The 11,761-nt window shown below is 30.2% G+C and overlaps 1 protein-coding gene across 1 annotated transcript in view; it reads left to right on the forward strand.

The window, feature by feature from the left end:
- The window catches only part of LOC135928166 (NPC intracellular cholesterol transporter 1-like), a 29,576-nt gene extending 23,359 nt beyond the window's left edge, over nucleotides 1–6,217 (forward strand). Inside the window, 5 exon segments of the mRNA XM_065464532.1 lie at nucleotides 806–1,012; nucleotides 2,339–2,518; nucleotides 3,394–3,563; nucleotides 4,232–4,604; nucleotides 5,310–6,217. Coding sequence (XP_065320604.1) covers nucleotides 806–1,012; nucleotides 2,339–2,518; nucleotides 3,394–3,563; nucleotides 4,232–4,604; nucleotides 5,310–5,791 — 1,412 coding nt within the window. The 3' untranslated portion in view covers nucleotides 5,792–6,217.
- Nucleotides 6,218–11,761: the final 5,544 nt, after the last annotated feature.

An 11,761-nucleotide genomic window follows, 5' to 3' on the forward strand; every position in this document is an offset into this window, starting at 1 on the left:
CCTCCCCCCCCCCTTCATTTTTTTTAAAACACTTAATAAAGATGTGATTTAAGCTCAAAAATGGAGGCAATTTTGAAAATAATTTTTTAAAAAATTTTTTGATCTCCCCTGAGATTGTAAGGGCTAGTGACACCCCTGCTTAGTATTTATGTTGTAAGTCTAACAAGGTTTGATTTTTTTTAGAAAAGTTATAACTTTAACCGTAGGTAGTTAGCTAATAATTAAACAGATAAACTAGTCACTTGTAAGTAAGTTGCTACCCATAATTAAGTGTCTAATTAGTTACACTTCGAGTTAAGTTACTCATAATTCATTTTTTTTTTTTTTTGAAAAATACTAGTAACCCGTTACTTATGTAACTTGTAAATTGTAGCGAAAAGTAACTTTAACAACGTAACTTTTCTAATGTAGCTTTATTTAAAGGCTTATTAGGAATATCAAAGGGGAATTTATCAATATTTATTTTAGGCTATCTCCTATAAAACTACGTAATTTTTTTTTTTATAAATTTTCCCAAAAATAGAATTGCGTTTTACAGGAGATATAATTTTAGTATTTTATTTGATAATGTGTTCGGGGAGCTCTCCCTCACTTTGAAACCCTTTAATTTTGCGTGTAAAATTGATATTATTATTCTAATACAACTAGTCTTGTAAGTTGTATACAGGTATTTGTTATCGTAATTATATGTGGCATATATAGTCGCTCAATATCGATATCATACTAGGATATATATAACCCTTATTCATTTATCCATATCCTAATTTACGCCATCTATTTTATTTTATATATATATATATCAAAGCTTGCCACTTTATGGCCTACCACACGGTCCTCAAAACTTCCACGGATTTTATCCGCGCCTTGCGTCACTCGCGTATCCTAGCCGATAACATAACGGGATTTCTTAATAACCACCTGATTTCTGGTTCAAGTTCGGATCTCACAAATACTCCCTTTTCTTCGAACCATTCCAAACTTAGTATCGACTCCAAAAGTGATAACGCGCGAGGTAATTTGACGCGTTTTTGCTCGTATTTATATATTATTTATTTTTAAAAAAAATTAAATTTTTAGGAGAAAAAATTTTAAATTATAAATATTACCGAGTAAATCCCACCATCCCCCTCTAGGAAAAGGGTTATATTACTTATATATTATTTAGCAAATTTTTACTTTAAATCTTTTCTATCGAAATAAATTAAATAAAATTAAAGGGTATATTTGATATTATAATTATTAGAATTATACTGTATAATGGTATAAAAACATATATAATAAATAAACCTCTACCAACAAGTATAAGACAGGAATCTTTAATTTGGAAAACAAGGTCTGTTAAGGAAAATATGTATTCAATATCGAGCATGAAACTTCTATAATAACCGTATATTGAATCGTCATTATTAGCTATAAAAATCAAAAATAAATATAGTATGTATCAAAAAAAAACGGGCCGGCTTAAAATATAAAAACCGGGCCGGCTTAAAATATAAAACCCGGGCCGGGCCGGGCCGTAAAAATTTTTTGAAAGAAACCTCTGTAGGTCTCTGGTTAACACAATGACATATAGTAGTACTTAGGCTGACGATACATTCATTAAAAGTGTACATCAAAAACAGCCGGGGGCGCCATCTTGGTTACCAATATCATTTAAAATTTTTAAGGGAGAGACTAATTTATTACCATGTCCGATACAAACTGTATTAAAGAATTGCCTGATCATCGAGATAAGGAAGCAGGTTATCAATTTATAATTGTAGTTTTTAACGTGAGAATAATTACCATATGGGTTACCAAAATGGCGGCACCATCTGATTTGCATTCAACGACTCTTTCAAATACGTTATTATATATCATCGTCAGTCTAGGTATTATAATATGCCATTGGTCTATTCATATCTTTTTTCATACGCGAATTTATGACGCATTCATTATATTTATTATATATCTGGGAACATTCCATTAAATGACGTCAGAGAAAGGTTGATATCAAGATTAGCTAAAGATAAATATGGAAATTGTACGGAGTGTTTTATATATATATATATATGTATACAATCTAAAGTACAATTCGTCGCCCGAGAATTAGATTGTTCTATATCCACTTTTTTTGTCAAAAATGACTTTTTTTGGCATAAATCAATATTTTTAAAATTATACCATTCTATCTCGAATTAAATCCGGTACAAGGTTAACCATCCTTTTGATTTTAAATTGCTCTCCTTTAAAAATTACAAAAAAAGTGGAGATAAAACATTCTAATTTTCAGGCTACGAATTGTTATTTTTTTTTAAAAAAAAAAATTCATATTTGATTTTGTAAATATCTTTAAAAGCCCAATTCTCGCCCAAATTAGAAGTGTTTCCTTACAGTCCTTTCCACGTCTTTTATGAGCAGTACCTCCTCATAGTGCGGGATTCGCTCATCAATCTCAGCGCCTGCGCTGCCGCCATATTCTTTGTTCATCTGGCGCTTATCCACGGTTTCCACAATTCATTCCTATTGACAGTTCTAGGTTTGATTTTTTTTTTACGAATAAACAAATATATTGTATAATAATATACGACGCTCTTTAGCATTTTTTTTGTAATGGCGCGTTGATAGAGTTACCATTTTTTATTTAAGTTCTCTCTTATGTCGTCTTACATTGATATCTATGTTTTCCGTTCCAAAATACGAACGAAAAACTGGGAATACTCCTTATTCCCGAAAATAATTATTTATCGTGATCAAAGAATCTTCCATTTTTTATTTTTCGATTTCATTGTTTTTGAAAACCCCAATTGAAATATAAGTACTTTCTTCTGTAACTTCTCCTCCTCCGTTTAATGGCGATTTCCGGTTTACCCAAGTTGGCCAGTGTTCCCTCTGATTTAGTCAACAGGAAATTCCTGTAGCAAGGTTTTTACAATCGGATGCCCTTCCTGACATCAACCCCGTTATGTGGTTTACCACCCCGTCTAGGGGACTGTGATCCTATTCGAGACCCAGATCACTGGGAACCTTTTAGACCTCCATTCCCTAAAAGACGTTGCCACGATGAAGTTGAAGGTAGGATTTTGGCGGGTATTGTCTAACATCTATCGATATCATTTCCGGGAATGTACAAGAAATATTCCCACCTTGGCCTTTTTTTTCGCATTTAGAATTTTTCTGTTCTGTACGAAATGTTGCGATGGCTTTTTTAGTTAAATAGAGATTTTAATTATAACATGGGTTCAAAAAACCAGAATCTAATTTAGGAAAAATTAGTAAGGAAATAACATGTTTTTTTGTATTTCGATTTTGTTCGAAAACGTTGACACTATTTAAATAATAATTCCTTTAATTGAGGTATAACAGTTGCTAATTTATTTTTTTAATGTTTTATATTAACTAACCACTTCGTAGCACTTTCCGCCATTTTAGCTGTAACCGCTGGTCAATTGGCTTTCATGCGATTGGTCAACATAGAATTAAACGCCCTTTCATTGGTCAACCTAGTTATGGCCATCGGGATCGCGGTGGAGTTCGTTTCCCACACTGTTCGAGCTTTCGCCGTCGGGGCAGAAAGGATAGCCGTGAGCCATTTTTGCTTCTTTTTTTTTTGAGAAATATTTTCGAAGACACAATTATTTTTAAATATATATATTTAAAAACTTAAAAATCCTTATTGAGAATATTGGTAAAAATAATTTGTATCTCCACATAGGCAGCCAAGTTTGACGATTCAGGACCTCAGAATCTTTAAAATTAATTGTTTTTTTTTAGAAAAGGAAGTAGGGTGGCAGCTTAGTGTTAATGAGAAATGAAAATAATAAAACTAAGGGGTATACAGATACCACTTTTTTGGAGGCCGATCTGATACGATACATTCCTAAATAACACCTATCCAAATAATTTACATATCTGGGTCTCTTTTTTATAATGCGTTTAATTTAATCATTTAAAAAAATCGGGAGAAAAGAGATATTACGTCATCATTCCTCTTTTCGTGATTTATATATGTTAAACATTTTAATCCTTGAGGAAGATCAAAATGAAAAATAACGAGGAGATGTAATATTATATTGCGACCTCCTACCCCCCAATTGCCAAATAATTTAAATAAATAATGAAAGAAAGTGGTAATCAAGTATATGCAGTCCCGGCCATATAGATTTGATTGCATGAAGATGAATAAACCCTTGTGTTGGCTATTGAATAAAAATTAATTTACGAACTTAAGGGAATGTTTTATTTAACGCAGAAAAATCGCCACGCTTACCTCCAACATTTCCCGGACTCTCACCGGTACAACTCCCGTCACCTGACAAGAAGCAAGCTGAGGCTCCTAGCCTCTCATCGGGCTCTCGTGGATACGGGTAGCTCGGTGTTCAGCGGTATCGCCTTGACCAAGTTGCTGGGCATATGCGTGCTCGCCTTTTCCAAATCCCGCATCTTCTCCCTCTACTACTTTCGCATGTACCTGGGCGTCGTTCTCTTGGGAACGCTTCAGGGTCTCGTGTTTTTGCCCGTAATTTTGAGTTATCTCGGACCAGTGCCGGAACCGGAAGAAAGTCTGGAGGACGAAGAGAGGAAAGCGAGAGAACAGCTGGCATCGGCTAGGCAGAAGCGTGATGGTAAGATATTGTTTTTTTTTAAATATTTTATTTGATAAACTAATAGTTTAACTTTTGACAAGGTTTGAGAAGGTTAATCATTAGAGAGAACAAAATACATCTAGTTTTAGTTAGGGATGTAAAAGGAAACAATTGTTGTTTTTTTTCAGGCATAAAAAACGGGAAAAAAAACCAAAGCTTATGATATTGGTTGATTATATCTTCGGTATAAAGGATATGATAGTAGTAAAAAAAACATCCATTTTTGTCTATAAAAACAAACCGGTGTTTTTTTTTCAGACTTAAGAATATGGACGAAATGAACAAGCGTAATAGCATCGGCCTTTTCTAAAATTTTATTGAAAACAAGAACCAACATTTTAATCATAAATTCCAATTTGAAAAGATTGATATACTCCTAAATTAAAATAAATGAAAATTATCATTTAATATAAATGGGGTAAAATATTTATTAAGACAAGTAATTATTGTAAGTAGTGTGACATAATAATTTTTTTTTTGTCAAATTTTAAAATCAGGCATCATTTTCTATTGTATTTAAGTTAACCAGCTTTTTTTTTTGTGATTAGAAAGCTTATTCTTAATTAATTTTGAAAAATTTTTTTTAATTAGACTGCTTTCTTTTGACGATAGACTAGAAAAGCTAGAAAGATAAATTTTTACGAATTACAATTATTCTTTCTTTATACACCTATTTAAACTAAGACGATAAATCAAGCCACTCCGCTTCCGCCCAATCTTACGCACCCGTCTCCGCGGGCAAAAAGGAAGGTACGGTGGTGGCGTCCCCGCCTAAAAAATCGCCGGCCTCGGATGACGGCAAATCCAAACCCAGAAATTTCTCGTCCTACGATAATCATTCCCTCAACGTCGAATCTCACTCCACACATGAGCCGGCCAACCACTCCAATAAGGACGTTGTCGTTGTCGCCGCCAAATATTCCACCAATTCCGGACATCGCAACCAACGACCTTTAAATTTTTCTCATTTTTTAAAGTTACACTCCCTCCATTTTATTTTTTTTTTTAACGTCTATCCAATTTTTTTTTATAATAATAACAGGTTCCTTCCCATTCATGTTTACTCATATTTAAATCCAAGCATTTACAAAAAAATATACCACACCAGCACTATCACCCCCCCCCCCCTTCCTCTATTCTTGTCAAAAAATAACACGATTTTTTAATTGAAACTTAAAATTGCTTAACTTTGATTCATATTCAAAAAGAAAAAATACAAATTTTTTTTTAATTCTTAATATGTTTATTACTGGATATCTTTAATATTATTAATTTTTTTTGTTTTAAATGTTGCTTAGTAATATATATATATGTACCTTACTTTAGAAATTCTTATATATGGCGGGAAAACAGTATGGCCATGAAATTAATTCAAGGGAGTTCTCAATGCACTTTTTATTTTTTATAACATAACGATTATATTCCCTTAAACCCATATTTTAAATTTTATAATATTGTATAATTTACCCCACGCCATACTATTTAACAATTATTAACGGTTAATTTTAAAGCAAATATATTTTATAATATATATTATTTTTATGCTTTTTCGTTTTTCCTATCAATAAAATAAAAATTGTGATGTAACAGAAAAAAAAAATTATTCTTGAATATATATATATATGTCTTTGTATTTTAATAATATTATATTTATAATAATAATAAATGCAGATATGCTGTTTGAGTTAATATAATTTTTTTTTATTTAAAGGCAGCTTAAAAGTAAGAATTCATTAAAAATAACCTTCCAAACAAAGTTGGTAAAATTATCTAGATTACTTATATAAATCTTGAATTTTCGATACATTTATAGACGGCGTTGTTTGTATCTAGATACATATAGGAAGTATCTTTTTAACAACACTCCTTCCAAACATATAAATACCCCATGGTATAACAACCGAAAAAACTCAAATAAATACCAGTTTCGTCTCAAATTCATATTCATTTATTAATAGTAAAAAAAAAATTAAGAAAAATTGTTATGAATCCGTCGTTGATTTTTTTTATCGGCTGGACCGGGTTTTTTTAATTTTTTATCGGCTGGACCGGGTTTTAGCAAACTCATACTTTTCTAAATTCAGAGCAATCGGAAAGTGAGAGAAGTAAAAATAATTTCTTGTACTTTTTTTTAAGGGGGGGTTTAAAAGCTAAACAATCTCTGGAGATCCTAAGGAAAGTTTAAGCCTCAGGACAAATAATATCTCCTCTAGGATAATCTAGAATAAAATTTTGACTCCATCCTCGGCTCTATGCCTGACCATAAGTCATTTTAATTCCCCACCCTGCCCCCCCCCCACTCTCTTTATAAAAATATCTTGATTTTATACAATTTTAAATATTTGAAAATTAAAATTAGATTAAAAAAATTTTAAGCCTGTCCTTCCAACTCCACCAAATTATTTCCGCCAAACACCTTATCTGCCACGACTATACCGGGAATAAAATAGCGCCAACCCTTCCCTAAGAATTTTATTTTAGCTATAGTTACCAAAACAGGTCTAAATGCGTCTTAGCCATGCATGTGGTTAGAATTTATTTTTTTTAATTATCCTTAGGGTCACCCCTCAAACAATATAGCCCACGTTTCCTTTAGTGCATTAGGATAAAAATTTTAAGAGACAAATTGCTTAATCAAAACGAATCATAATATTCATATTAAAATAAATATATGGGATGTTAGAATCCAGTTATTAAAATGGCAAATTTTTTAGTGTACATGTTTTCCAAAATACAACTCCAATTTTAAATTCATTACTTCAAAAGATCACCACATTTTTTGAAGATTTTTTTGATATTGAACGAGTTTGTGAAAGTTCATATATTAAACTTATGGTCAAATTTCCCGCTCTGGCTGCCAGTGTGCTGCGTAGAGTATACTTATTCCTTTGAATTTTAAAAAAAACCTAGCGCCAAAAAATTTTTTTGAATCGTTTAATTTATATATGGAAAATTTTATTAATAATAATTGAAGATAGCTTAATAAATGAAAGAAATGTTTTAAAAAATTTGTTTAAAAGACTACAAATAATTTAATTATTGACAAAATATATATATTATATATATATATTTTATTGAAAGATCAGGATGATTAAAGTTGTTGATTGGATTAAAGTTGTTGATTGGGCAGAAAAAAAAATTTTAAACAACGCGTGAAGCGGGGTGAATACGTAATATCCGACGAATTTTTAAACATTTGAGTTTGACGGGGGGATTAAACAAGATTTTCAAATAAATGGCAAGTAATCTAAATAGGGAATAATCGGCACAATGAATGTGATTTACTGAAAAATTTGCAATAGGATTTACATTGTCCACTCCACTCCCCCCCCCCTCCAGACTAGCTCTTGAAACATTTTATTAAATCAAATACGGGTATTATAATGGCTCATTCCAAATCTTGCACACACCCAAGTTTGAATTCCCTTCCAAAAACCATCGCGATAAGGAATTATTCTTACATTTCAGAAAGTTATATTCATTCAATTATTTCGCATATGTCTCATTACGAATCGAACTTTGAATCATCGAAAAAGGAAGGCTATGTTGTATGGACCAATCGGTATATTTCCAATGAAAACATTCTCCAACTTATCATCGGGTCGGAATGATTATTATCTAAGAGCGATTCTAGTTGCGAATATTCCTTGAGTTTTTGGTTCCAATATCTGATCCGCTTAACGATTATCCTTAGGTTCTGATTAAAATTTTTAAACTTCGATTTAGGAATCATTACAGGCCATAATATCATTTTACATCTGTTTTTTTTAGATATGTCGTCATTTTATATATAATTTTGTCTGTATATATTATCCTGTCGGAAAGATGTTAGAAAGATTGATTTTTTTTAGTTTAAGGGGGACTTTATTTACTATCCTTTATGAAGTAGAATCCCATTGATTCAAATATATTCCCATTAAAATTAATCAACTAAACGGAATATGCCCACTTATTTTTGGTCCTGATCGCGTTAGATATTGCACTATAAACTTGGCCCCCAGTATAATACTACCAACTTTAGCAACACGTGTAAATTACCTAGAACAGTAGTAACAAATATAAAACGGCTGTTTAACATCTCATTTCTTGAGCCATATCACTATTATAGTGAAATTTAAAAAATGGGGGGGGGGGAGGGTTGAGGAGGGTATTTAAAAAGAAAAATGGCTACCACATATATTTGTACATTTATAAAATGTCATAGGATTTCAAATTTAAGTTTTCCCATACTTTGTTTTAAATGAACCCCAATTATTATAATATCCTTTCAAATATTTAGGTTCGGGCCGGATTTTCCGGTTTTTATATTTTCAGGCCCGACCCAAATTTTTTTTGTAAAAAATTGAAAATACCGCTATGTCCGGTGTAAATAAGGCTGGAAAAAAAAATAAATATTTCAAAAACAGCTTTTTATATACGGAAATAAGATTGTATTGAAAATTTGTTAGAAAAAAAAACTCATTTAATCAGTTCACTCTAAATTTTTATAATATGCACGAAAAAACAGGGGGAGTCCTTTTATATACAGGTAATGCGCGACGGATGTTTCGCATATTATTTGAATCGCAATATTTTACGGTTATGAGGCTTTGCGTTTTCCAAGTGTTCCCGCTGTTGCGTATTAGTTTAGTTTCTCGTGATGATCGTAAGTTGTATATTAAGTTTTTTGCGTTATAGCATTGGCTACCTTAATGGTAGAATTGGCTATGGAATATTTTTAATATAGGAATAATTAGGGTAGAATTCATATTCGAATTAGAAGTAGCCATACCTGAGAGTGACTAGTGTTGTTAAACGGATCGATTTGAGCAGATTTTTTAAAATCGGCCAACTCAACATTATAAGCCAGGGAAAATATTGCCCCAAGAAATTTAATCGATATCAAATAATTGTATAAACATTTATAAATTTACATTGTGAATTAGGGGTGGGATCAATACCAATATATTATTGGTTTACAATACCAATACCAATATAAACCAATATATAATTAAATATTGGTATTGTTTTTACAACCAATATTAATATCAAATACCTAAATAGGATTGGTTTTGATATATTGTTTAAATACAATTTTAACCAATACCAATATTAAAAATAGATAAATATATATAATTATTTGGTTTTATCGTGGATAATCATATCATGGTATATTTTTTTTTTACTTTCATTGTTTACTTAAACTTAGTACATCCGTTATTTCTTTCGAACACTACTGTGATATCAATATTAGGGTTATATTTTTTGGTATGAAAGTAAATTTTCTACATGATGTTTAACAATTTTATTATCTATTCATTTAGGATATTATAATGAACGAAAACCAAATAAGAGTTAATAAAATATAGATAAAATGCTGTTGATAATAATGGCGATAATGAATAAGAAGAATCATCAATATCTAAATAAAAACGAAATACAGCAAGAAATCTAGGAACTTTGTACTAGTTGTGATAACGATAAAAGCCTCTATTCCCCTAAGTACTTGGAACCCGAAGGATTATGGACACATCTTAAATCCATCCACCCAACATTATATAATTATATAGGAAATGTGAACAATTAAAATAATGGCAGTAAAAAATGATTAACACAATAAAAAAACATCATATTTAGTTAATAATATAAAAATAATAAAGCTAATTTAAATCATTTAATTATAGACCTTTTTTTTTGTCCAAAACAACTTAGCCTTTTCAAAAGGTTGAGGGATAATCCCTTTTAAAAATTTAACAAGCATAATTGTTACCCTTCACTAAACATTAGTTTCTAAAAAAAATACTAAAAAAATAGAAATTATAAAACATTTATCATAGTTAGTTCTTTTATCAATTTAAAATCTGTACTTTCTAACATCTAACATTACATCTAAATATTTTCCTTAACAATGGACATTTTAGGGTCCTCTCCAAATAAAATACCTTCTATGGACACATAGCAATTCATTATATCGATAATGATTTTAAAATTAAATACATTTAATATTGATTTTCTTCCCTCTTTAAATCAGCACATAATTCTATTAATATTTATAATATTTTTAAATTCTGTATTAAGATTTGTTTTTATGTATCGCTTGCTACATTTAGTCAATGCAATGCAAGTAATAATTTTAAGCATTTCCAAAAATTTTAAAACATAAAGTTAATTTTGATAATGTGTGCAAATGCTCTATAAATAATTACTAATTTATAAGTCTACTAAAAAAAATGAAAAATATAAATAATTTTAAAATTACATTTAATAAAATTAAAATTTATTAAAAAATAAATAATATATAACATTTATTTTAAAAAAATATATTTTGCTTTATTTAATTTTTTTAAAAAAAAGTATCTGAATAAACTTAATCCAATTTGAATAAATAATTATTAATATATATATATTTCTCTTCGCAAGATGGCATTATACATTTAGAAATTTATTTTTTAATTTTAACCGTAATATGTTAAAATTGTTTATAAAAATAAAGAATGAATAATTTATTTATGTCATATATAGTCAACGATATTACTCAAAAATTAAGAAAGGGGGGGGGGGGGGGGGGTTAGTGTGGATATATTTTAAATAAGAATTTGGACCAATAATTATGATTTTTATAATATTAACCATTTGATATTGATAAAAAAAATTGGTAAAAAAAATTTGCAATGCACAACGATCCCTCAGGCTATTCCCATTGACACATAGCTTCAATACCAAAGTTTAAATCCCCATTACAAACAGAAAAACCCTACACAATTGAGCAATTATTCTTACATTTCAAACGTTATATTCATTTATATTATTTCGCATGCGTGATTGGAACACCTAAAAAAAAAGGTCATGCTATATGGAATGGACGACCGTAACATTTCCAACAAGTGTTCTACAACGTGGTATCCGGATCGGATTATTTCACCGAGAGCTATCTCGTGAATTTTTTGAGTTTTAGTTCCCTTGGGTTCTGGAACAAAGATTTTAAACTCCGATAAAGGAATAATCCACTTTACATCTGTTTTTTTTAGAAATTTAAGTCATGTATAATTTTGGCTGTTATGATTTGTTGTTTTTTTTTAACTGTAAATTTATTTTCATGTTTTGGGTGTAGGGTGCGCAGAATTGGCGGCTAGCAAGGTATCATATATTAATCAATA

This window comes from Gordionus sp. m RMFG-2023, chromosome 4 (assembly GCF_954871325.1).
Source record: "Gordionus sp. m RMFG-2023 chromosome 4, tfGorSpeb1-WG-v2, whole genome shotgun sequence".
Taxonomy (NCBI): domain Eukaryota; kingdom Metazoa; phylum Nematomorpha; class Gordioida; order Chordodea; family Parachordodidae; genus Gordionus; species Gordionus sp. m RMFG-2023.